General features: G+C 46.6%; 1 protein-coding gene across 14 annotated transcripts in view; it reads left to right on the top strand.

The window, feature by feature from the left end:
* Positions 1–26,793, top strand: part of RBM33 (RNA binding motif protein 33) — a 127,359-nt gene that overhangs the window by 80,450 nt on the left and 20,116 nt on the right. For 11 of the 14 annotated variants that reach the window (XM_064575672.1, XM_064575673.1, XM_064575674.1 and 8 more), the window contains 5 exons: positions 1,963–2,095; positions 2,474–2,817; positions 4,092–4,379; positions 5,862–6,146; positions 9,554–10,186. In XM_064575672.1, coding sequence (XP_064431742.1) covers positions 1,963–2,095; positions 2,474–2,817; positions 4,092–4,379; positions 5,862–6,146; positions 9,554–10,186 — 1,683 coding nt within the window. The remainder of the gene's footprint in view (positions 1–1,962; positions 2,096–2,473; positions 2,818–4,091; positions 4,380–5,861; positions 6,147–9,553; positions 10,187–26,793) is intronic. The other 3 variants (XM_064575679.1, XM_064575677.1, XM_064575676.1) reach the window with 1 other exon arrangement.

Genomic DNA, 26,793 nt, shown 5'->3' with positions numbered 1-26,793 from the left:
ACCAGTGACCACTGTGGCCATTGTGCCGAGGGACTCAGGGCCCCCAGTGCCCATTGGCCCTTACTCTGAAGTCGGTGCTCATACGGTATCAATCCTCGACTGGCTCACGTTGGCTTTACCAAGGTGGTTTATTGAAATCCTGGGCAGATCACTGCAGTCGTTGGTCACTGTGCCGTAGGGGCTGTGTCCGGAGCGTTGGCTCACGTGTACGGAGGCTGGGCATCTGTGCAAAGCAGAAGTGTCTCCCGTTGTGGCTTGCTGGTAACTAGACCTTAGCCTTGGTTCACACCCTGCCCTGGGCTCTGGCTCAGTTCTCTGGGCTCCTGACCTGGCTTCCCCTGGGCTGCAAGACCAGCCAGAGGAACAAGAGAATTGGCATTGAATCCAGGTAGCCCACCCATTTCCAGACCCAGCACTTCACTAGTCCATTTCCCGAGTCTCCCTCACCAGGGCCCGTCCCGTTGCCGCCCCCACGCCCTGCATGCAGGCAGACCCACAGGTTCCCTCGCAGGTCGCTCTAGCACTAGTCCAGGTGTTATGACTTGGTCTTTAAACTTGTTACGTGATTCTCAGAACTTGGACAGACCCAGTGTTCCCAAGAGTTGACTTGGATCCCACGGTTCTCCAGGATAGTTCTCTTGGACTCTCCCAGTGGTGACAGTCCTCTTGCCGATGGGCCATTTCCATGCCTGATGGGCTTTTCTGGAGCTTTTCATGGGTGCTATTCCGTTTACTGTGCATTGTTCTTACAATGCCACAGGGAAAACAGACTTTTAAGGAGAGAGGGAAGGTAAATGTAGTTTGCAAAAACATTTTCAATGTTGTAAGATGCTGTCACATTTAGAGGCAACAGCTAAATGTATTAGTAATAAGATGACAGAAAAGGAGTTAGAATTTCAAGTTTATGAGAAAGGAGCATGATTTTTAAAAGTTTAGAAATGCTGAGTTTCAAAGATGTTTTTAAATGACAGTTATTTTGATGATCTGTATAATTAATGAATTCTTTCTGGAGAAGTGAAAAAAATTGGTGAGGCTTTCTTTAAATGCCTCACTCCCTCCCCCCCCCCCAAAAAACAAAGAAAGAATGCAAATGTGAGGGCGCCTGGGTGGCTCAGTTGGTTAAGCGACTGCCTTCGGCTCAGGTCATGATCCTGGAGTCCTGGGATCAAGTCCCACATCGGGCTCCCTGCTCAGCGGGGGGTCTGCTTCTCCCTCTGACCCTCTTCCCTCTCGTGCTCTCTCTCTCTCATTCTCTCTCTTAAATAAATAAATAAAATCTTAAAAAAAAAAGAATGCAAATGTAGTACTTTTAAAGATCTCTATGAATACTTAAAAGGCCAACTAAAAAATGAAGTAATTTAGTTTGTCTCTAGAGTTCTAGTGGAAGAATGTTAATCTGTACGAGTTCAAAGTGTCTTATCCAGTGGAATCTGACTTTGAAACATGTCTTTTGTAGCAATACATATATGGTTCGGTTTCTTAAATATTTCACATTGTCCTGTTACATCAGAGCTTGCTGATGTTTATTATGGTACACATTCAGGGTCTTTTTCTTCTTTAGAAACAAAGCAGCTTCATAACTGTAGTTTATGGTTGTGTTCAAAAGGCAGCAAATTATAGCATGTTCAAGAAGATCAGTGCCAAGGACGATGGAGGTAGACATTTAGCCTTTTAGATTAATGGGCAAGAAGGGTCAGTAATCGCATAGGTTTCAGTAAGCTTAAAGATAATGTTCTTATTCTGCTATAGTGATACTGGAACATGGAGTTCATGTTTCAGTGCTGCATTTTGATGTTTGACTGTTTCATTAACGGTAGGATCACTTCATAACATCTAGTTATATATGGGGGGCTATAGGAGGCAGTTACTGGATGTTTTCAGGTTGGAACCACGTATGTATTCATTTCTGGAAATGGCCGACTATTTTCCTGCCTCTCATCTTGTTTTCCCTTTGTTCCGTAGGGCCCTCCAGAGTTCCCGCAGCATGCACCTGGGCCTGTACCCAGCAATTTCAGCCAGCCCCCACGACTTCCCCTCCAGGACCAGTGGAGGGCCCCGCCCCCGCCACAGGAGCGAGACCCTTTCTTCTTAGGAGGTAAAGGACTGTGCAGGCTCACAGAACAAAGTCGTACTGGGTGATGTGCCTGAACACATTCATGTTTTAAACTGAATTGAGCTTCCAGTAGGAGATTTTTGTGAAGATTGTCAGATTTTTGTACCAGAGCACTTCCTGTCATTTCAGATGCTAAAATTGGACATTGTTGGTATCTACAATGTGAGAATCTCCTACAAAGGAGGCAGTCCTCTATAGAAAAGGAGTAATGAAGTAATCTAGAAATAAGTTGTAAAATGTAGCATTCACCTCCTACCCACCACTTGTAATTTTTGTTCTCAGTAAGATGGTACATAAAACTGCTGTTGTGTGAAAGGCGTGTTGTGTACAAGCCGAGGGTAATGTTGCACCACTGTTCAGTTTCAGGTGAACCAAGGTTCCCGAGTCATCTTTTTCTGGAACAGCGAAGCCCCCCTCCGCCGCCACCGCCCCCCACGCTTCTTAGCAGCACTCACCCGGTGCCCACCCCTAGTCCCTTACCGTTCACTCAGCCTGGACCAGCGTTTAATCAGCAGGGACAGCAGCCCGTGTTCCCCAGAGAGAGGCCTGTCAGGCCGACTCTCCAGCCACCAGGTCCAGTGGGGATCCTTCACTTTAGCCAGCCAGGCTCAGCGGCCACGCGGCCTTTCATCCCTCCTCGGCAGCCCTTCCTGCCTGGCCCGGGACAGCCGTTTCTGCCCACCCACGCACAGCCTAACCTGCAGGTATGGATCTTGGCGGGCTGCATGGAAGAGGGGTGCACCTGGAGCTTTGGATCTTTGTGTTTCATAAAATGGAAGTTTCCTGTTGCTATCTGAGTCTTCTAGAATGTGGAGATGATGTAAAGAATAAAGGTTTAGTCTCCAACGTGCTACTTATTAAAGGCAACTTTCTTAACAATATTGTTTTTTCCCCTAATAGTAGGAGAAATGGAAAAAAGTGATTGTCATTTTGGGGGAAATGAAAAAATTCAGTATTCAGATTTTTTAAAGGTGGTACTGCTAATAAATTTAGGACATGTTTGGATAATACTTTGGCTCATCATTGCAAGATTCCTGAAAGGTTCACCAATGGAAATAAGGTTCTTTGTCAAATTATGTGCCTGCAAAATGTAGTAGAAAGATTCTTTGCATGGAGGGGAAAACGGAGTTGCTGTTCCCCCGTTGTTTGAAAGATTTGAGTGCCCTCTGCTGTAGGTTGTGTTTCATGGGGGCCTGGGAGTTTCTGTGAGATCCTTCTTGCCCCGTATGATTCTGCTCAGATTTAAGCTTACTGTTAAGATACAGAATGATGCTACTTGAATCAACTATTTAGAAACACATAGACTATCGAAATTAAAAAAAAAAAAATTATTATTTCATGTGTTAAAGTAGGATAAAATGTTTCTTCCTTTTTCTTTTTATTAAAAAATATGATGAAAAAATATGAATACATCTCTGTTGCAGGAATATTTGAGTATTTAAAAAGGAAATTGAGAAATCCCATCGTCTAGGAACAGTCACCACCAGCATTTGGGTGCTTGTGGTTTCCCGGGTTGTCCTAGTGCATCCTGTCACCGTGCTCTTGTTAACACAGTAGCAGGATCTCCTGTTCGTGAATTAGCTCTCACTGCATCGTTTAAAAAATGCTGCACAAGTTTACATTTCATGGCGGCCACTACTCTTTGGACATGTTTACTGATTTCAGTACTTTGGTATTAGAAACAGTGCTGCGGGCACCATCCTTAACATTGTGTTTGTTTGCATCCTTAGTTGTTTCCTTAGAACAAATGCCTGGAATTTTGGGGTGAAGAGGACTTAGGGCAAATGCAAAATGCACGAGCATAGCTTTTGGCTTTTTACTGCATTTAAGATCATATTACCTCTATCCACAAATTCTAAAATGAAATTTCAGCACCACTTCAGGTTTCTGGTTGGGGGTTTTAAGGGGATGGCCGAATTGGAACGTCACTAGTATATACGTTTACAAGCCGTTGTTTCTCTTTCTTTTGGCATGGAAGGGGCCTCTGCACCCCCCACTGCCCCCTCCGCACCAGCCGCAGCCCCAGCCCCAGCAGCAGCCCCCGCTCCAGCCGCAGCACCAGCCTCCGCTGCAGCCGCCCCCGCAGCACCAGCCGCCCCCACAGCCACCTCACCAGCCGCAGCACCAGCACCACCACCACCTCTCCGTCCCGCCTCCGCCGCTCATGCCCATGTCGCAGCCCCAGTTTAGGCCTCACGTCCAGACGGCCCAGCCTCCGCCCAGCAGCGGCCGGATGCAGTGCCCCCAGCGCCAGGGGCTGCGGCATGTGAGTGTCTTCCCGGGGGCAGAACCTGGGAGCTGGCATATTTTCCAGTTGTGATTTAATTACTGAACACGTGTAGTACGTTTCTCTAAAGTGAGTGTGTGTTTCACAAACTGCTTAGGAAACGGGATTTTTTTGACTACAGAAATTAATGATGTCCCGTTTGTGCCTGGAAGACTGCATCGTTATTCTGTACTTCCTCATCTTACTTTGTGTATGGAGATATTTCCATAGTGATAGACGGTATTATTCGTAGACACATAATTTTGGCAAATACTTGTGGGCGGTGGGCACTCTGCCTTTGCCGGTAGCCTACTTTTGATGGTGAGATTGTCTCTATCTCCTTGGGCTCTGAATAAATAAGTAAATGAATTCAGGAAGAATTGTCTGACTAGCGTCTGTTGCTAGGCACCATTCCAGTTCCTGGGAACGCACCAGTGAACAAAAGAGAGCAGTTTCCTGCCTCCATGAAGCCTGTATTTAATGGTGGGAGATTAACAGTGCATTTAGTTGTGAGGGTAGAGGCTCAGGTACCATCAGCTAGGGTGTGACTCGTCTCGCATTGAAGGAAACTAGGAAACGTGCTTGATTGCTCCGTAAACACAAGACAGTAGTCACTGCTGTTGCCTTGTTCTCCATTAAATAACTCCGTAAAGAGGCGAATGGTTGAGAGTGTTGGGCCAAGGGGAGGTAGTTGGATTTTCCTTTTAGTATTGTCCCTTTGACCTGCAGCTTCAAGCATGTCACTTAGCTACTTTTAATTTCAATTTTTCTCATACCAGCCTCTTTCTTTCTTAAAGTAGTATTGAGACTAACATGATAGCAGAAATGAGGAAGGACTTTCGGAGAGGTGCATTGTAACTGAGGCTTCATTTTATTACAGCAGTGGCAGATACACCCCTGCCTTGTGCCCGTAAACACTGACCTGGTGCTCTCAGAGCCCAGTCCTCTCCCAGCCGTCCCTCCTACCTGTACGCTCCTCTAGCTGTTGGCTCTCTGTTAAGAATCCAGGGGATGAGCGTGACTAAGAATTTCCTCTCGGGTAAAACGTTTGAGCGTGTTTCTTCTGCAGGGTGTAGTTTTCTTAGGATACTGACTTACTGCTTGATTCTTTTCTTCTTCCACCTTAAATTTAGGGGCCCAGTAAAAGTGGTGCCAGCAGTCCTTTGTTAAAAATGTCAGTCCCCATCCTCAGGCACCAGCTGCAGTCCCCTGGTGTAAAATTTCTGTTCAGGAGGAGCCTATCTGTAGACCAGTAGGGTAACCTGGACCAGCCCTGACCCTCAGCAGTAGTCTGTGCTGCCCCGTAGAGCGGGAACGTTATGCATGGAAGAAAGGGTTCACCGTGGAAAAGTGATCCGCACCCCAGAAGGAGAAGTCGCTTACTAAAATGGTTTTTACAATATTTTTATCTAATAATGTTCCTTTTTATGTTCTTTCTCCAACTATCCAGTTGTAATTCACATTTCTTCCTTCTTGTGGTAGAATACAACTCAGAATGTAAGCAAACGGCCAATGCAGCAGATGCAGCCAACCGCTCCGAGAAACAGTAATCTGCGCGAGTTGCCCATAGCACCGTCGCACGTGATGGAAATGAGTAGCAGCCGCTGCTCTTCCACACCTGCAGCTCCTGGGAAGCCGATCGCCAGCACGTCCCCGCCCGCGAGGCCGGGGGCCGGGCCCAGGAGCGCACAGGGTAAGACTGAAGCCAGAGTCAAGCCAGTCAGCCCTGTGGTTCAGCCCAAAGAGGAGGCGAAAACAGAACCAGAGGTAAGACCGTTTTCATTAAAAAATACTTGAAGCCTTATAATCAGCTTGTACCTATTAGTGTACTCTCGTCCAGCGAGGTTTTCATAAAACCTTCACTTTTGTCCAACCACATCCTTCTTTGAACCTTACAGCCTTGTCCATGTGGGACACACTCTCATCCTCACATCCTTATGATGTTAGGCAGTGTTTCTGTATTTGTGTAGTTGTAGCTGATGCTGTAGAACATGTTACCTCCTGGGGTGGGGGGAGTAGCAAATTATTGAATCTGTTTGCCTGATGCTTCCGTGCGATGGGCATTCAGTCCCAGGCTGCTCCCTAGAAATACAGATGCGGCACTTGAGCAGAATCTGTGAGACGTAGGTCCTAACCAAGCATGGGAGTCTGCTGTCCGTAGGTTAGTGACACACCCAGGGAAGGGTCCACTGTTGCTAACAGTGGCCTTTGTGTCTGGGACGTGGGAAAAGATCAGTATGTGGAAGTTACACCAATATTTTTAAAAACCATGTAGAACGTGTATAGTAATAAGTTAGTATCATTTATTAACATAATATAGATATCAGCGTGAAGAATTTCATTAGGTAATATAGGTGTGAAAGAGTAAGTCACGTTTTCCTAATCAGTTACCTTTCCATTGAAATTTGGGGGTGGGGTCAGCTTTTCCTAATAAAAATTTTTTTTAAGATTTATTATTTATGTTTTAGAGAGCGAGCATGTGGAGGGGAGGGGCAGAGGGAGAGGGAGAGAGAACCCCAAGCAGATTCCTTGCCGAGTGCAGAGCCTCACTCGGGGCTTGATCTTACGACCCTGATAGCACAACCTGAGCCAAAATCAAGAGTCGGATGTTTGGGGGTGCCTGGGTGGCTCAGGCTCAGATGGTTAAGCGTCTGCCTTGCGCTCAGGTCATGATCACAGGGTCCTGGGACCGAGCCCCACATCGGGCTCCCGGCTCCGTGGGGAGCCCGCTTCTCCCTCTCCCTCTGCCTCTCCCTCTGCTCATGCTCTCTCTCTATCTCTGTGTCTCAAATGAATAAATAAAATCTTAAAAAAAAAAAAGTCAGGTATGTAACCAACTGCACCACTCAAGTGCCCAGGTTTTCCTAATAAATTCTTGCAGCAGTGGTAATGTAATGCTACCACATGAGGAAGTAAACACAAAGTCAAAATACAGTGTTAGTATTTACTAAGATCATATTAGAAGAAGGGGGGTGAGTTTTTTTATTTTAAGATCAATATATGAAAAAATTAGGTAGATTTATAAAGTGGGTCAGGGTAGTTTATAAAAAGAAATTTTTGCTAAAAATTTTATCTTGCTTATAGTCCTAATAGCTAGCTCCTTGTATATGTAACCTGATTTGGCTCAGAAAAATTAAGTCTCGTGACACTTTATTTTTCTAGTAACAGTGGCTGAATAAACTGAGCGAAATGAGCTTTAGGCAAACCACTGGCCACTTCGGGCTTTTCTCGTGACAGCAGTTGATTGGAGCGGGCTTCTGGGGAAGTTTTCTGTAGAACCCAGCAGGTGCTTTGTATGTGAAGCGAGACTTGCAGGGAGCCGTAGCGTAAGTTGGATGTCTTTTTTTAAGATTTTATTTATTTATTTCACGGGGATAGCAAGAGCAGGAACACAAGCAGGGGGAGAGGGAGAGGGAGAAGCAGGCTTCCCACTGAGCAGGGAGCCCGATGCGGGGCTCGATCCCAGGACCCCCCGGATCATGACCTGAGCCGAAGGCAGACACTTAATGACTGAGCCACCCAGGCGCCCCTAAGTTTTATGTCTTAATGTATTCGCTTGTCATTCTGTGGACACATGCAGTGGACCAAGAGTGAGAGCATTTTACTTTTTAAGAGGTCTTGTATTTGGCTTGGGTAAACGTGGTTTATTTTCTCTACGTTCACCCAATTGGTAATGATATAATAAAGGACAGATCTATGTACAGGTATTTCCTCCTATGTACCTGAACGTACATTAATTCTTCCTTGATTGTTTGGGGAGAATCCTTGGAGAATGTGAATTATTCCCGTGTTGAAATGGCGGTGCTCTGGACCTGCCACTTCCCCCAGCAGTCTGCCTCTCCCTGAAAGCCACGGCCCCGCTTTGAGCTGTTGTCCACATCCTCCTGTTTGTCTTCTCTTAACATCGTGTCTTGCTCTGGATGCCTCCCTGAGCCCTTATCTGCCTTCAGATTTGCTGTTTCAGCTCTGTCTTAGACTTTGAAAGTAGATAACCAAGGTGGTTGGAATGGCTTCTGAAATGCCCGGCAAGTCCTCATGACGCCCGACTCTGTCCTGTAGGTCATTGCGTGGGTTCTAGGAGCACCCACGGACTCCTCAGCTGCCTTTTGGTCTTAATTCCTAATTCTTTTTTTTTTTTTTAGATTTTTATTTCTTTATTTGAGAGAGAGAGAATGAGAGAGAGCACATGAGAGGGGGGGAGGGCCAGAGGGAGAAGCAGACTCCCTGCCGAGCAGGGAGCCCGATGCGGGACTCGATCCCGGGACTCCAGGATCATGACCTGAGCCGGAGGCAGTCGCTTAACCAACTGAGCCACCCAGGCGCCCTTAATTCCTAATTCTTAAGGCTTATTTGTTATTAGCTGAATTGTAGCGAGATTAAATCCTATTATGTTCTTTTGTAAAGGATCTCTGGATTAGGGTTATTTGCGATTTTTTAAAAGAAAATTGTAATTCTTAACAAATGCTTAACTTTTAATAAACTTTCCTCATGGGATGCTTTTTATGAAAGTTACTGAACTTTCTCAAAGATTTTTTGGGTAGACTTTCAGAGTGGTTTGGGGCTGGCATATTAAAAGCATTCCTTATGTACCATTAATATTCCAATACTGCATTTGGCAGCATTTTGATTCTGTGGAGAGTGCATGAGTTCAAGGTCAGAGAGATTGACTTGTGCTGTTCATTATAACCAATTATTCTGTGACAAATGAGTTTGAGATCAGGCTGAAAATTCTGTACGAAAAATCAATAGTTCTAATCAGGCCCTTTCAGGTCATTTACACCCACCTTTTGTTGGTTCGTCAGAGAAGAGCCAGATAAAACCTCTGTGACAGCACAGTCTCCCTACCGTTGCCTTTCCATTCGAAACATATTTTGATATCTTAAATGAACAGTTTAATTGGTTTCAAACTTGTAAATGAGTGGAAATTTACATTACTTCAATAGTTTTTAATATTCTGATAAGATTTTCCAAATTAGCTTGAGCTGTGTGTAATTTTTTCCCCTCCCCAGAGGGAGGAGTTATACTTAAAGTCTACAAGCAGATTTTGAGTGGCTTCTTTCCGATCCTGAATGGATCGTTTTTGGAAGGTGCATTTTCTCAGTCTGTTGCGCTAGACCGGGTCGGCCCCCCTCGCCTCGTCCTCCGCGCTGAAGCAGGCCTGTGTTCTCTTGCAGTTTCCTGACGAAGACGAGGAAACGAGGCTGTATCGCTTGAAGATCGAAGAACAGAAGCGCCTCCGAGAAGAGATCCTCAAGCAGAAGGAGCTGCGCCGGCAGCAGCAGGCGGGCGCGCGGAAGAAGGAGCTGCTCGAGCGGCTGGCCCAGCAGCAGCTCCACCTGCCCCCGGCCTCGGCAGAGCCGGAGCAGCCGGCGGCCTCCCCGTCGCCCGCCAATGGAAACCCACTGTTACCCTTCCCAGGTGCACAGGTCAGACAAAACGTGAAAAACAGACTGCTCGTGAAAAACCAAGATGTCACTCTTTCCACTGTTCCGCCCAAAACATCAAATTTTGTGCCGTCTGGTGCTAACATGCAGTGTCAAGGACAGCTGATGAAACCATTGAAACCTTTGAGACAGGCCAGAACCGTGCCTCAGAGTCCAGCTCAGCACAAAGTCCTGCAGGTAAAACCTGCGGACGGGGAGGGGCCGCCACCCCCCTCACAGACCGCTCGAGTGGCGTCCCTCCAGGGCCGGCCCCCGGACGCCAAGCCCGGCGCGAAAAGGACTGTCATGCACCGGGCAAACAGCGGTGGCGGAGATGGGCCGCACGTCAGCTCCAAGGTCAGGGTGATTAAGTTGTCAGGCGGGGTAAGTTGACGAGGTAACTGGTGCCTCTTGGAATCTGTGCTTCACTCAGAATGTCCTAATTGCCAGAGAAGGGTTTTGAAGAAAGGGAAGTCCGAACCGCCTCTGTCACACTCATGTGGTCCAGCCCGTCCGCACTTGCGGTCGGGGACGAGAGTTGTCATTTCGATTCTCCTTCCGACTGAGACCCGTGTTGTCTGTCTGGAGTCTTCACGGAAGACCAGCGTGACAGTCCCCAAACTAGGTGTTTCTCAGTTTTAGCTTATTTTTGTAGGGAATTTGTGATAGAACCATCAAGTTTGTTTTAAAAATAAAATTTCCTTTACCACAAAACAAGTAATCTTTTATGTGTAGCTTTAGATTCAGTGAGCACCTGTGGGTGGGGGGCGAGCGCGTATATTGAGTGGCTCCTTTTAAGCAGCACTGTTTGGGAGGCTGTTTCCGGTCTTCCCTTCCACGCTCATCTCCCCCGCACTTGGAAAAAACAAAAGGACCAACAGAATTCTGAAGGGAAATAATGCATGATCTTAAGCACATGCTTTCAGAAGCGGGGCGCGCCTCGTTGCTTTCTTTCCTTTTGGACGGCGCTGCCCCTTCTAAAGCATTTTTAGCGAGGCCCAGGCGTTGCGGTTTGGAGGAGGTCTGTACTCGGCTCGGTAACGCCGTTGCCGCAGGCGGATGCCCCCGCGGGAGATGCACTGTCAGCACGCATACCTCCTCGCCAGGCCGCGTGCTCTGGACCCGCTCGCGGCCCTGCACGTGCCGTGTGTCCTGTGCGTCGAGGGAGCCGGGAGGAACTGCGCACGCGGGCTGTTGGAGCGGGCCGGCGAGACCCAAGCGGACGGACAGCCATCGCTCTCCGTGCGGCTGGGAGGGATGTGGCCGGGCGCGGCTGAGCTGGCTGGGGAACAGCTCGTCGCTGGTGGTTGAAGGAGTTGAGTTTTATTTCATTTCTAGGTCTGTAGACTAAAATTAGTGTGACTTTTTCATGGGCGGTAAGAAAAATGTTGAGAGAATAATATGAATTGGAAATTCCATCTTCAACAGAGGCTGTGCTATTTTTTCAAATCTGTTTTTTCTCATCTCCGTTCATTGTGATTCAGAGTGTGGATAAGCAGATGGCCTTTATCACATTAGCTTGTTTTATCATTGTATGAATTTGTTTTTTTCAGGCGAGAACCCAAGCATTAAGCAGCTTCATGGTATCTGTGATCTTCTGTTTTGACCTTGTTTCAGGCTGACTTTGTCAAAGTCTTGTTTAGGCAGACTTTGTCAATGTCTCATTTTTTTACTTGAGTTAAAAACTTACGAGGAGGGGCCGTGGGGCCATGGAGCCACGGTTGGGAGCAGACCTTTTCCCGTGGCATTTATGGTTGGTGGTGCGTGTGTTGTGGCTGGTGTAAAGTAAGGGCTTCTCACGGGCTGGGAGGTGCAGTTCACTGCTCTGCTCTCAGAGAGCAGCTTTCAAACTAATGAACACCTCTCCTTTAAAATAACTTAGCTACTAAAATTTTTGTTGTTTTTTTCTCCACTGGGAAAAAAATGTATTTTTTATAAGACTATTCCAGAATCATGCTGTATAATTTTATAATACACAGAGAAACAACAGAGGAATGCTGTGTGAAAACAGCTGCTTACCAAAATTGGGAACAACTTTTTAGCTCTCTTTTTAATTCTTTTTTTTTTTTTAATATTTTATTTATTTATTTGACAGAGAGACAGTGAGAGAGGGAACACAAGCAGGGGGAGTGGGAGAAGGAGAAGCAGGCTTCCCGCTGAGCAGGGAGCCCGATGGCGGGGCTTGATCCCAGGACTGTGGGATCATGACCTGAGCCAAAAGCAGACGCTTAATGAATGAGCCACCCAGGCGCACCTCTCTTTTTAATTCCTAAGTTTTAAGTTATCTAACCAACATGTTCTGTATCTTGGGATTTTTTCCAACAAGTCCTGCAGTAGCATGTTGGCAACTTTCAACTTATCACAGGATCACCCTTGTGTGTGTCTCTCTGAACCAGAAAAAATCGTATTTTCCTGGAGGCCTTGGGTTTTTTTGTGTGGGTAGGAACTATTCTTAAGAGAACATGTTCATAATTGTGCAGGTAATGCAAAGAGGAAACTGTTTTGTTGGGTGCTGGGTGAGCTCACATTTCTCCTGACTGTTGTCTCTGGCCCTGCTGGCCCTCGCTCTTCCTCTGTGGGCTGTGGTGTTAATGCCAGGGGCTCAGCCAGCACCCCGGGAAGGCTCTGACAGGCTTAGCACATCACACCCGCGCAGAATCGTATTTATGCATTTCAGGTTTATAATTACTTATGGAATAAAAGCATCTCGTTGTCTGTTCATGTTCTTGTATTTTGTTGTGAGCCTTGGACTTCTATACATCCTGTTAGTACAAAGGCACAGTATGTTGTATTTATGAGTTTTCCTAGTGAGATTTACTCTGGAGAGAGTCAGTTTTGTTTCCTCTACTTTTTTCTAGCCTAAACTGGCATCAAATATATGCCATTAAATTATTCTTTCCAGTGGCGCCAGGGTGGCTCAGTCGGTTAAGCATCTGCCTTCGGCTCAGGTCATGGTCTCAGGGTCCTGGGATCGAGCCCCCCGCATCGGGGTCCCTCCTCAACGGAGAGCCTGCTTCTCCCTTTCCCTCTGCCTGCCTGTCTGCCTGCTTGTGATCTCTCTCTCTCTCTCTCTGTCAAATAAATAAAATCTTTAAAAAATAAATTATTCTTTCCATTCATTGGCCTCCTCTAGTTTTACTGTTTGGTCTCTAGAGAGGACATGGGACCAAGGCAGTGCATAGCGTCATGCTAGAAAGTGGCCCAGTGGAGAATCAAAATTCAGATCGCTGTCCCTTGGATGGTTAGGAAAGCAGAAATGTCTTGGGACTCTTATTCCGACATACAAATTGGAAACACCTTGGGGCGCCTGGGTGGCTCATTCGTTAAGCGTCTGCCTTCGGCACAGGTCATGATCCCAGGGTTCTGGAATCAGCCCCGCATCGGGCTCCCTGCTCCGCGGGAAGCCTGCTTCTCCCTCTCCCACTCCCCCTGCTTGTGTTCCTGCTCTCGCTCTCTCTCTCTGTCAAATAAATAAATAAAATCTTTAAAAAAAAAAAAAAATTGGAAATACCTTAAAACTTAATTTGGATTCTCTAGGTGTATTTTTACCTTGTGAATCAATACAGAGTTCTCTTTTGTTACTTCCGTATTTCATTATTTATAATCAAATAATTTATCTTTGGGTTTTATTAAATTGGGTTTTTTCATATGTGAAAGAACCGAGTCTTAAGACAGTGGTTGTTTTTTAAATCTTCCTTTTTATTATTTTATTTTTAAAGCGGTTTTAATTCACCTTAATCGTCATAAGAGAATTTCTCGTCCTTTTATATCGTTTCTCTTTGTTACGGCTAATGCATCACGGGCATAGGAAGCGTTTTCAAAAAGAATTTAATAAAAATTCTTCATTGGTATTGGTTCTCACAGTCATGGCAACCAGCGGCATGGTAAAGCTCGAAGAGTGGTTCTTCACTTTCACGGAGGGCTCTCTCTGTTGGCATCTTCTTGGTCCTTGGTCGCTGTGAAGTTCCCTTTCGCGAAAGGTAGCGGTCGAAGCCCTCTCTTGCCAGGACAGAGCGCTTCCATCTGTCCATCCGTCCGTGGTGGGGTGACGTGGTGGAAACAGTGTGGCTCTGCATGAGGAGGACCCGCGTTTGCATGGGGGTGTGTCAGTTCGTTTCTCTGAGCCCCAGTCTCCAGGCTGTGGACCGGGTTATAAAGTGGTTGTGGGAATGAGTAAATGAGCCTTCTAGCATGTGGAAGGCACTCCATGAATGTCTGCTTTCTTTTTGGGCTGCTCCTAAGGCCCCCTCCAGGAATGCAGTCTGATTTCATGCCTTATAATAGTAGTGCTGACCACACATCAGTGCTTAGCATGTACTCAGAGCACCTTTATGAGGGAGATACTTGGATTCCCATGGTACAGGTGACTAGATTTAGACTCAGAGAGGTTGTGTTGGGAGCCCAGGGCCACCCAGCTACGGGTTGGCAGAGCTAAGGTTCTTAGTATTTGTACTTACAACGGTTGTTTTTGCTGCTGCCTTGTTCCAAAGTGTTCCTTAATTCTCGATCAGGGATGATATTCTGTTTCCAGTGAGTATGTAGCAGAATTGATTCAGAAAAGTTTTAGCGGGGGCTTCTCGAATGAGGGTGATGGTTAGGTTTCACTTGCCAACCCCAAGTGATAGTGACTGACTGGAGAGTGTTGAGAAGGATTCCGAAGTAGGAGGAAAGTGTCATGATGGGTGCATAGCAGCAGTCGTGTGGATCCAGGACTGGAGGGTGGCCGGGTTTCCATCCTTCCTGTTCTAGCACTTTGACGTGCGTGTAAGCACAAGGCCCCTGGCCCGGTGGAGTGAGGGACGGGGTATCCTGGCTCTGTGCAGCTGTAACTTGCCATGTGCTCTAAATGAACCTTTGAACATTTCTGTATTAGTCAAAGTAGGTCACATTTTATATATAAAACACTGGGGTGAAAACTAGGGGAATTGGCTATTTAAAGAGACCTGTGTTGTGAGGCTCACCAATGTATCTGTGGATTTTAGTTTTCCCACTCCTGTTTTGTGGTCTGGCTTTGCTAGGTGAGATTACAAAAGGAGTAAGTGTGTGTAGAGTGGTGGTTTATGAAGAGTGTTGGATATTCCTCCCTGAGGGTTACTTATATGTAAGTAATCTACCTAAAGAGCTGTATTTGATGGAATGGTTCTTTTTTATTACTTCAAATATGGAAAAATTCATTTGCTCATTTCTCAGAAAGCTACTTAATTTAAGTATTTAATTTTCAGAAACCAAAAGAGCAATCTTTTTAAGTCATAATTTTGTTCATAACCAATACATAATCCCGGAAAACTATTCAGGGAATATCAGAGCAAATACAAAAATGTAAAGTGTTTAACTCAGTGTAAACTTACTGTCGTCATCCAGCCATCCTTTTTGATCACACACCAGAAAAAGAGAATTAGAACAAGCTATGTGCCACATGGTGCTTCCTTGTTAAGGACTTTCATCAGGGTTGCAGCTCTGTGTCCAGGTAGGACGCGTTGGGTCCTAGTTTCAGGTGACCTTGGTTCGTGGCCCCAGTGGGTCCCGGTCTCCTCAGGAAAATGCGGCGTGCTCCCCCAGGCTGGCTGGGAGCGTTCAAGGCAGTGGCGGGTGCGAGGAGCCACCAGGTACCCGAGCGCGTGGGAGCCGCTCACGGAGGCCCACCCACCACCCTTTCCTCGCAGCCCCAGGGAGGGGCAGCGGCTGAGTCAGAGCGGCCGTTTCTAGTGCTCTGTAAGGAAGTGAAAGCAAACTCTGAATTCAGCAGCTTTATTCTCATTGAGGTAATTAAAATTTTAAGAATTTGGCAGCAAATTAAGTAAACAGTCCTTTGTTCTGCTGGCCACACAGAAAAATGGGAGAAGCCCGAATGCCTCAGCAGGAAAGCCCGCTGTCCAATTGTGATACTCTTTTTATTTTTAAAAATAAAAGTCTCAGAGAGGTTGCGTTGGGAGCCCAGGGCCACCCAGCTACTGGTTGGTAGAGTAGACGCATTTTATTTTTAAAAGGCTGCCAACTGCTGCTTGCAAGAGGTCCCAGTTCATTTGCGTACGTGAGCTTGCTTTTGGGGGTTGGACTGTATTTGTCGGTTCCTTCCCTCCCTCCCCCGCTCAGACGTTATTCTCAGAGTTTCTTTAGGAAGGTGGTAGAAGAGGTAACACGTACGTGCCTGATTTTCCTGTGTTTGGTGGAGGACATTTTATTCTGATGTAATTACAGTTTAAGAGAAGTTGCAAAGATGGTATAAGGAGCTCCTGCGCCGCCCCCTTTATCAGATTCACCAGTTTATGTTTTGCCCCGTTGCACGGCCGCTTTTCTCTCCGCCCTCCCACACTCACTCACCGCTCTCGCCGCTGGGGAGCACGTTGGAGCCAGCCACGTGTCTCCTCAGCAGTGGGCTGTCCTCTTGCACAACCACAGGCCCACATCATCCGAACTCAGGAGGCGCAGCATCGGCACAGCCTGCCTCTCCCAGCCCGGCACCAGAGTCCCGGCCTGGCGCAGGGGCGTGTGTTGTGTTGTTGTCCCCAGGACTCTGAGACACCTTGGCCTTTGTGTGTTTTGCCCTTGGGAGGCTCATGAGCTTGTCAAATGTCCTTTAATTTGGGTTTGTCTTACTTTCCCTCGTGCTGTTTCAGGTTATGTGCTTTCGGCAGGAACCCCACAGAAGGACATTGTGTCCTCGGTGGGTCCTGTCGGGAGGCCCCTGACACATTTGTCCAGTGTTGGCAACTCGGATCCCTTGAGCCAGGTAGTGTTTGCCAAATCTCTCTCCCTAGGGTTACGGTCCCACTCTTTGTAATTGATAACTCATTTATGGAAAGATACTTCGAGACTATGGAAATGTCTCATTTCTTGTCAGATTTTCACTGTTTTTAGTAAGCCCTGATGTTTTTATAATGTTAGCACTCTGTGCTTACTGTGACAGCTTCCTCTTTTCTCTCGCTTACTTACTGGTTCATTTATTTACAGCAATATGGGCTTACGGATTCTTACTTTATCCAGTAAACTGTTACACCATTGTTGGTTTTGAGGTTTGAATTGTTCCAGATGGGCCAGTGACAGCCCCTTCAGGCTGGCTCTGTGTTCGTTGATGTGTCTCCATCACTTTTTGAACACATCCTGAAATCTGGTGCAAGGAGATGATGAGGCTCATGCTGGACGTTCTCTGCTCAGCTCCTTGGTCAGTCCCGCCTCTGTGTAGTGGAGAGACGGCGCCGGGTATGTTTGCTGAGCACCATTGCTCCGGGCCCTGTCCGTGCATGCCCAGCCTTCCACGGTGAGTTCCAAAGACAGATGAATGAATCAAAAAGAGATTCTGTTGTATGTTACATTTCTTGAAACAGGTCATCTACATGAATAAAATAGACTTTTTGCTGTGTTGAGTTTATCTTTTGGATTGTTCTTGTGTGGCAGTTCCGAGACAATGTAACGTCACTATTTAAATGTTAAAAATGAGGGTCTTGATGGACGAGGAGGCTAGCCAAGGCATGTTCTTTTGGCAGTGCCTGAGGTGCACAGTACAAAGAGGGAGGGTGTCTGAGGGCTCCCCCCCTCCATGGCAGGGGCCCAAAGTTGTAGTTCTGCATTTTGTTCTGTTGTGCATGTCTGCACGGCTTTCGGCAGCTGTAGGGGGCGCTGTCACTTCCTCAGTCACCTTTGGGGTGGGGGTCCCACCTCGGTGCCGGCGTTCATGAGCAGGGCAGCTGCTGATAGAGCGTGTCCAGCAGACGTGACTTGGGGCTGAGGAGCCCTGCGTGCAGTAACAGTACTTCAGCTGCATCAGGAGAGTAGGAGCTGCTCAGCAGCCCAGGTGCTGTGTGGGCAGAGGTCCTGACTGCAGGTGAAGCAGCCCCTGACGGGCGTGGTGAGGGCAGGATAGGGAGACCTGATGAAGTGACTCTGGGTGAAGAGGAGCAGCTACCTGGGTGCAGCAGGGAGGGCAGGGTGAAAAGGAAAGAGCCTTCTAGGCAGATGGGGGAGAGCACTGATGAGGTCCTGTGGCAGGGAAGTCATGGCCAGTTTTCTAGCTGTAGGAAGGCCAGCCTGACCAGAGTGCAGAACACAAGTCTGGAGACGGGCTTTATAGGCTGTTTTATGTTTTAGGTCTCGGATCTTGATCATTAGAAAGCAGTGAGGGCCACTGGAAAGTTTTAGCAGACAGATAATGGACTAGTATTTGAACCTTGTTTTTTTTTTTAAAGTATATTTCTAAACTAGTGCTTACTTGTTGGTTTTTTCTGAGGCTGTACCTTTAGTGTTAATACTCAGAGAGTCCTAGGCACAGCTTCTGAGCACTGGGTTTAGAGACCGAAGTGTTCATCCTGCAGCCATCTGTCACCCTTTGGGGACTCCTGCTTTGAGGAGTTGCAGCTCCTACGCACAGAAGGTAGGACGGGGATTGGTCTCCTTCACTGCCTCCCGCTCTCCGGATGTGGCCTGTTTCCGCCTCTGGCCCGCCGGCTACCTGCCCTGCGCTGCTCCTGCCGCGGCCGCGGGCTTGCGGAGCTGTTTCCTGGTTACTGCTGCTGACTGAGGCTGGGCTTGCGCTTCTGTTCACTTGTTGTGTCCAGGATTAAGGACGGTTTCAAGGACGTTGTAAATATTTAAAAAGACATTTGTTGAAATAACTGAGAAAGTATCTTCTCCCTTTAAAAATCTGGACATTGTGTATGGTTTCTTTAATGAAATACCGAAGAAGGAATTAGAACAGGGTTTTTTCCATGAATACTTCTGGTTGTGAAAGTAATAGCTGTTTGTTGCAGACATTTGGACGGCACCAGTTAGCAAAATGGGGAAAAATAGCATTAATTCTTGTTATTAATTCTTCTGGTTGTCTTTTCACGCTAACATTTATGGTTCCCTTGCAGACCCCTTCTTTATTCAGCGTACTAAATGGGATTATGTTGTACATAACAGTTTGGCGCTTTTTGGGTTGTGCTGAGTGGCGGGTATGTGTGAGGACTTCTCGTGCGGAGACCCGGGCCAAGGCAGAGCGCGTCCCACGCTGTGGAGGTCACCCCGTGACCTGTGCTCAGCTGCCTCACGGCCCTCTTGACTCACTTGATTTCTGGCAGAAGCTTAACGCTGTGTCAGGCAGTCTCTGGGAGCTGAGACCACGCTTGAGGATCAGGAAGAAGTGAGTCAGGTGGAAATGAGTTGGAAGTGAGGTACGAAAGGACAGAGCTGCTGTGGACTCGGCATAGGAAGGTTCTGGGAAGACCAGACGGTCAGGGAAACTGAGTGTAAGAGAAGCTGCTTTAACCCAGGTCGGGGAGCCAGGAGGGCTGGGGGCTGGAGGCAAGGGTGAGCCCAGACCTTTGCCTTGCAGGCTCCATCCCTCTCTGGTAGGGGGGTAGTCTGATGATGGGGTGGAGGTGGGCCTCTTTGGTTGCGAGGTCCTTTCCCTGTGACAGGTGCTCATAAGCAGTAGAAGGGCCCAAAGGCAACTCGCAGAAAAGAGGAAGAGACTTGGGGCATAAATCCTGATTAGTCACGTCTTGGAGAATATGTATATTCCAAAAACTTCCTTTTGGAGCAGAAGCTATTGTATATAAATAGTTGTTTTTAAGAGCTTTGAAATGCTTTAGTGGCAGAATTAATAACTTTCGGAGAAAGGACTTTTTAAAGCATTCTTAAACATGTGGCTTCTAAATTTGGGCAAGATCAGCAATCGTTCATTAGAATCAATCTCTCTACGTTCACTTTTGGGGTTTTTTAGGGGTATGATGTTGGGGAGTAAATAAATGCTTAAATCAGAAATAATTCATGTATACTAGGAATCAGGATGTGGTAACTCATTCTCCCCAGCAGAGGAGGAAATCTGTCTCTAGTGTCTTGGGTAACTTCCCTCTCCTGACTTCCAACAACTGCCAAGAATAGGAGCCATGTTACCTCCTCAGGGAAGTAGCTCCTTCCAAGCTGCTCATCGCGGGCAAGCTGGAAGCTTCTCTCCCCGGCTGGGAGCCCCACCCAAGTGGGAGGCTCAGCTGGAAGAGCCCGAGTTCACAGGAGCCCTGCTGCCTGGAGAGCCTGAGCGTGCAGCAGCCCCACTGTCTCACCCTCAGCTGCCCTTTCCTTTCGAGAGGGGTCCATTCGTGCGAGAGAGGTTGGAGAGTCCTGGGCAGGAGCGCCCCCGCCCCAGGCTCAGGGCTTTGTTTTGTTCCTCCAAAGGCCAGTCAGTTGTATTTTTTAAAAGATTTCCCCAAACCTGACTCATCTCAGAAAGGCAGGCTGGTGAGAGAAGGCGGGCGGGCACTCGAGGGCCCCTGTGCCTTGTCAGCACCATACCGTAGAGTCCAGCGTATGTGCCAGTCAGGTCCTTTCGTCGCAGGAAGCCCGGGCACTTACAGGGTCTGTGTGCCCTGGTCTCTTTAACCTGAGAGATGTTGCTTCACTTCAACCCATGTGGGCCCATTACTGAAATTCTATGGGAAGCACTGTAGACTTAAGTTGTGTACATGTTTTGCATGCTTGCTACATGTAAGGATAATTGATTGCAGAGAATCAACAAATATAAAATAATCTCACCTCCTCTTCTTTTGTAACAGTTTCATTAGAGAATTGACCTAGGAATCTGGAAAAAAAATGTTAGCCTGTTTATTTTATTTTACTTTTTCTCCTTTAAAGAGTAGTCTTCAAAGACAAAATAGAGCCTTAAATGTATTTATATTTAGAAACTTCACGTAGCATGCATATCGTTTATTGTCCAGATTCTGAGTGAGCTTTCTAAAGATTACAGGGCTAGGCCCAGCATTGTTGCAGTTAATAGAAACCTGTTCCGTTTGTGGTCTGTGGGCTGTAAGATCAGCAGCATTGCCATGACAGTGAAGTGGTCCTTATCGGAAGGAGAATTCATAAGAGGCTGCCCTGGGACCCTAACCACTGTCCTTGTGTGTGTCCTCACAATGTTATCTGTCCTCTCAGTACGGAGTATCAGATGCCTGTCGTGAGTACAGAAATTAATTTAATGTCACCTGAAGACATGCAATTAATCTTTTAGAGGTTTTCATAATACCTTTACAGAAAGAGTTGCCAGTTTGGCGGATTTGGATTTTGGGCTTTAGAAGAAGATAAGGGAAATTAATTTTTCATCAGGGTTAATACAAGCTAGCAGGGCCACAAAAGCTGAGAAAAATGGTTGGGGAATTTGTCAAGTGTTGTCACTCTAGAATAATGCTGCTTAACGTCTGATAGGTGTAATCAAGAGCTGAGATTTCTATAGAGAGGGATTAATCAATTTGCTCACTAGTGAATGCAAGTCAGTGATACCACTTCTTCATGGGGTTTAAGAATGAAAATAAGATTTGATCTGTCAAATTGCAGGAAGCCCTGACAGTGTCAATGGGCATTTTTATCTATACATTTAAACCATTTGTTATAAATAAATTTGTCCTGCTAATGTTGGTGGCTACAAACCTCATTTTTTGGTAATGATTCAGCTGATATAAAGTGTTCCCTAGGCTTACTTAATTCAGGTAGTACCTCTTACATTTAAAAAAGAAAAATGACTCCGAAAAGACATTTTTACAGTATTCATTAAAAGAGAATCATTTGTGAAGACAACCAACAAAATATTTCTGGTTTGGTCTAAGATAGGCTAAACTTTTTTCACCTCATCTGTGTTTAGAGGAAGTGGCAGATCCTTAAAATCGCATCTACACACACTGCTGTGCAAGGAGCGTGAAAGAGAGCGGGGCCACCTAGAGAGATGCACTTTCAAAGTGAACTGACCTTTTTTTGAAGAGGACGTCATTTGCCGTCCACAAACAACCAGTTATTTCCTATGTAAATGTTGGCAGGTTTCTGAAATTCCTAATTTGAGTTCAACAGTATTTTCAAATGTATATACCGAAGTACTAATCATTTCAGGACCTGTTTCAGTGCCAGAACTGTTCGTGTAAGTTGCAGAAGATTGCAGATGCATGGGTGCATTCAGTTTGCTTCTCCTTGACCACTGTCTGGGTCTGTGTGAGTGTGAGGGTCTTAGCAGTACGTTCCTGCCCAGAACCTAGTCAGGAATGCACTGATGGTTTTCCACATGGTAACTGGAATAATTCTGGAATGTAAGGATTAGCTTTTCATCGTGCTGATTTGAAAGAGAATAATTTTTCTGTCCGTTGAAAAAAGGAAATCTCTCCACTTTTCTTACAAAATGGAATAACTTCTATTTAAGCCTTGAGTGCTCAGCTGTGTGGTTTAGAAAAACAAACGCACAGCATCATAGTGACCCTTCCTGCAGTTGCAGGAGGGCTAGTCTTTTTTTGTTTCAACTTTTGCTGAAAACAGTTCTGTTCAGGTGTAGTCCTTCCCTTAGGAAGTAGCGTCGGACCACGGACACAGGAAGTTCCGGCAGGTACCCTGTGACCAAGGGCCTCCGGTTTCTCATTTGCAAAATGAGGATAATAGTATTTATCTTGAAGGGAGGATTGAAAGAAAATGATGTCTGTACAGTATACTGCTTGTCACATTGCAGACATTCCAGAAACATTAGCTCCTCCCACCCTCTCGACAGTGGGATGTGTTAATCATACCAAAACTCTTGTGATCAGGGTCCTAGGAGTGCCTTGGAAATTTATGTTATAGAGTTTATTATGTCATTTACAGCTGTAGAAGGTATAAAAAATTGCCTCGAATATGAGCAACTCCAGAGCTTGCCTAGGGCTTCCTCCCACTTTCCAATACACAACTGATAGGAATTTTTTTCCCTGAAAGCTGAGCAGCCGTCATAATCCCTGCCTGAAACATCCCCCTTTCTGTGTGCGTCGTTAACAAGTGTTTGTCATCCACCTGCTCTGTTCTGTTCTCCTGAGGATGCTGTGGGGAGCAGTGCCTCCCAGGGGATCCCCTGCTGGCTAACGGGAGCAGAACAGCAGTGGCGATTACTGTATGAAGAAGCACAAAGCGCTTCCAGGCCTGGGAGCCCCGGGGGAGGAGAGTGCTGTGGGGGCCTCTGAGGATGCAGACCAGGCAGGGGGGAGGAGGACAGAGACCCCATAGCCCAGAGATTGTGCCCTGGGGCCAGAGCGGTAGGAGAAGAGGTGCAGATCCACAGAAATGGTGTCATCACTGTGTCTTTTCAGGTGATTTCTTAGAAAACCCTGAAAGAGGCCTTTACACCATGACTGGGACCCTTTCTTGGTGTCACAAGCTTTCATACTCCACTCTACATAAGGAAAGTTAAGTTTTTCTCTTCACAAATGAGGAAAGGAGAGGCTTTTGTGGTACCTGTTTTTCCTAAACTTTGGGGATCAAGCCCATTTTAAAAAGTAAACTTTTCTTGAAAGGAAATGAAAGTTCAGGACTTTGTTTTTCAGGGTTTTTATCTGACTTTAGCGTCTCCTCTTACAGTAAATTACCACCAGTCTCTTGCCCAATATAACAATGAAGAGAATTTTTATTATTTGGAGTGTTTCTTGGCTAAATGTTTATATTCTCAATTCAGTTCGCAGTTTAAAAACCATCAAATCTCCAGTGTTGTATATTTGTCATCCAAATAGGTATACACATTGTCTCCCTCAAAATAGTCAAGTTATAATATCTTTTTTTTTTTTTTTAAAGATTTTATTTATTTATTTGACACAGGGAGAGAGACAGCTAGAGAGGGAACACAAGCAGGGGGAGCAGGAGAGGGAGAAGCAGGCTCCTGGCCGAGCAGGGAGCCCGATGCAGGGCTTGATCCCAGGACCCTGGGATCATGACCTGAGCCAAAGGCAGACGCTTAACGACTGAGCCACCCAGGCGCCCCATCAAGTTATAATATCTTAACTTTTGGTGCAAGCTCTTCTTTTTAAATTAAAGTTCACTATCTAGATCATGTTTTTAGCTTCGGCTTACTAAAGAAAAACATGATGACAATATTTGTTCTTTTTGTCTATGGTATATATGGACATCATCCCTTTTAGGCTGTTCATACCGGCTAATTATCTGTTCTGCAACGTGGCATAATCGTTTCTGATGCACAAGACAGTGCTGTGGCCTTGGAAGCTGGCCTCTTTAGTATCATGGTGACATTGAGTAAATACCGGTGTACTAATTGGCGGTGGCTGTAACCTAGAGTTCCTGATCCTATCATCTTTTTTCTAGCACATTGAGAACTACTCAGTTTTTAAAAGTCTGATGCACTATTTATTGATTCATTCAGTAGGTAACCTCAGTACCTTTGATGTATACAAGAAATTTTGGTTTGGTGAGCAAAACAGGATGATAGGGTCTCAACCTCTGGTTTCTGTGGATGCTTGCAGGATAGTGTATGCTCTAGGGATCCTTGAACTTTTACCTCGTCGGGTAGGCTCCCAGGGAGTTTATTTAGACCCCTGAAGTCCCTACAATGGAAGGCTTTCCCATAGAGCTAACCAGTACCTAGCCAGTTCATTCATTCACATGGGTGAACAGGGTGGAAGTTGGAGAGTCAGTCGGTAGACTCTTGTGTAGCTGAGCTGGGCCTGCCTGTACCTAACACCCAGCCTCTTGTGGGGCCTGGGGCTTAGTGTGAAGTGTCAGCTCCCAGGAAAAAGAGGAATGTTACTAAGGACTGCCTGACTCAACATATGCATAGGAGATCTGTGAATCCTATACTAACAGAATTTCAGGATTTTAGATGAATTAATAAATGATGGATCACTGGCTCTTGAGAAAGGTGAGGATATGTGGTATATGTCCTTAAATGTTTGAACTTTATGGCCTAGAAAAATGCAAGGGGTGCCCGGGTGGCTCAGTCGGTTAAGTGTCTGATTTCCTGATTTCCACTCAGGTCATGTTCTCAGGGTCATGGCTCAAGCCCTGTGTCGGGCTCTGCAATGGGTGTGGAGTCTGCTTGAGATTCTCTCTCTCCCCCTCTCTCTCCCTCTGTCCCTCCCTGCACCCTCCCCAAAGAAAAGAATTCAAGCATATCCAAAAATAGAGGTCACATAGCTTTTTAAGGTAAAGACTTTGAAACATTATGCAGCTAGAGTAGGCGGCCCCTGCCTGGCTCGGGCACCAGCTCACACCTTGGGTGGAAGAGCTGTGGGACAGCTTTCAGAAACACAGACTAGCATCTTAAACATTTCTGTGGATGGTGATCTTCCCACAGTGCTTCCGTTGTCATTTGGGGGTCTTCCTCTGTGAGGTCGGAGTGACTGTCAGCTGGCGGTGGTAATGCACTTGATGGACGCACAGAGTCCGAGCACGGGGGACCCCTGTCTGGTTCAGCCATCTGCAGCCTTCGCTGGACAGCCATCACCCACAGAGCCTTTAAAATACGTTCCTTTCTGCGTCCCAGCTCCACAGGGTCTAATTGGATGGATTCTGGATTAAAGCCCAGGATGGCTCAGATTAGAACTCTCCCCAGGTGACTGGTAGGTAAACTGAGTGTCCCTGACCAGTCGGGGCAATGAGAATACAAGTGGTCCTTAGGAGAAAGCACTCATTCGTCTTCACCAAGCATGATGTGACCTGCCCATTTGTAGTAGATGCCCTTTCTGGGTTGACAGAGGTTCCTTCTGTCCCTCGTTTGTAGAGAGGTTTAATCAGGCATGCTTTTCCTACACGAGTGCAGGCGATCATGTGGCTCGGTAACATTCATTGGTTTTGCAGTGTCCAGCCAGCCTTGCATTCCTGGGGTCAGTGTTGCTAGGGCATGGGGCGCGGTCCCTTTTCTGTGTGGATGCGTCAGGTTGCTGATATTTTGGTAGGGACCTTTCTTCACGTACGTTTGTGAGGGTATGCTTTGGCGGCTTTCCTCTCCTGTGAGGTCTTCAGCGTTTCTCTCCGGGTCGTGCCGGCCTCAGAGGATGAGTGGGAAGGTTCTTCCTCCTCCTCTCTTCTTCCTGAAACAGTGAATGAAATTGGTAATTTCATTACCAATTCAGTGTCTTCTCAGATTTTCAGATTTTCTCCTCATTCTTGAATCCGTCTTGGTGTTTTGCATTTCTTTTGCAGTCTGTCCGTTTCACCTCAGCGGCCTGACTTGTTGGTATAAAGTTGTTCATGACGTCCTTTTTCATTTTGGTGGGGCCTGTCGTGATGACCTCTGCTCTCTTGTTTCTGATTTTGGTCATTTGTGCCCTGTCTCTCCCTTTTTCTTGATCAGTTTAGTTAGAGGTCATCAGTTTTGTTGATCTCAAAAATGCAACTTTTGGTTTCATTGATTTTTCTCTCGTTTTTCTCTTACCTGTGTCATTGCTCTTTGCTGTGATCTTATCGTTTCCTGCCTCGTATTTTGGGTTTGATTTCCCTTTTTTCCCCTAGCTTCTTGAGATGAAAGCTCAGGTTATTGATTTCAAGTTTTTTTTCCTTTCTGACATAACTCTTTAGTTGCATCCCCTAGATTTTGATTTGTTGTATTTTTATTCAGTTCAGAATATTTTTTGATGAGTTTTTTTATTACTCCATTTCTTAGCTGGCTTCCTAGGGGTTGACCATGTTGCTACATAGCTTGTTGGTTGGCCAGACAGTCATTCAGGAAGAGATTAGCCAGTGGTTTGTGGGGGGGTGGGCACTGGCCCTCAGAGCCCCCCTCTGCTCGTCCTCCCTACCCACTCCCTACCCGTGTGAGCTTCCCTGGCTCCCTGGCACTTACCTAGGCCTTTTGGAGCTCTTTGATTTCCAGGATTTCCCATCGTGGTTTTCCGATTACTGGCTGGTCTGCTATTGTTCCAGAAAGGCCCCGGGCTGACAGGTTGGTGGGTGTTCCTCATTCCCTTCCCCCCAAGTTTGCTTCTGAGGCTTCTCAGGTCTGCCATCCGTGGCGGCCCGGGCTGCGGCCCTGCACGCCAGGTCTCAGGAGTAGGTGCTGGTCCTTGATTCTTTTCACTTTCGTTGACTCCCAGAGACCTGAAGTGCTTGTTCTGGATGGTTTTGTCAGATATTTATTTGCGGGGGGAAGGGAGGGGGATTTGCCATCCCCTTCATGCTGCCGTAGCCAGAAGCCCTGCCACAGGTGACAGTTTTCATCCCATTTCTCTTGGGTCCCAATTACTTTGGGCAGTTTTTACACAAATCTTATCTACACCTATCTTGCTCCAGCCCCT

The sequence above is a fragment of the Mirounga angustirostris genome, unplaced genomic scaffold (assembly GCF_029215605.1).
Source record: "Mirounga angustirostris isolate CCGP_5_RB_7025 unplaced genomic scaffold, mMirAng1.0.hap1 SCAF_12, whole genome shotgun sequence".
Classification (NCBI taxonomy): domain Eukaryota; kingdom Metazoa; phylum Chordata; class Mammalia; order Carnivora; family Phocidae; genus Mirounga; species Mirounga angustirostris.
This window is presented reverse-complemented; position numbering and strand designations above follow the sequence as displayed.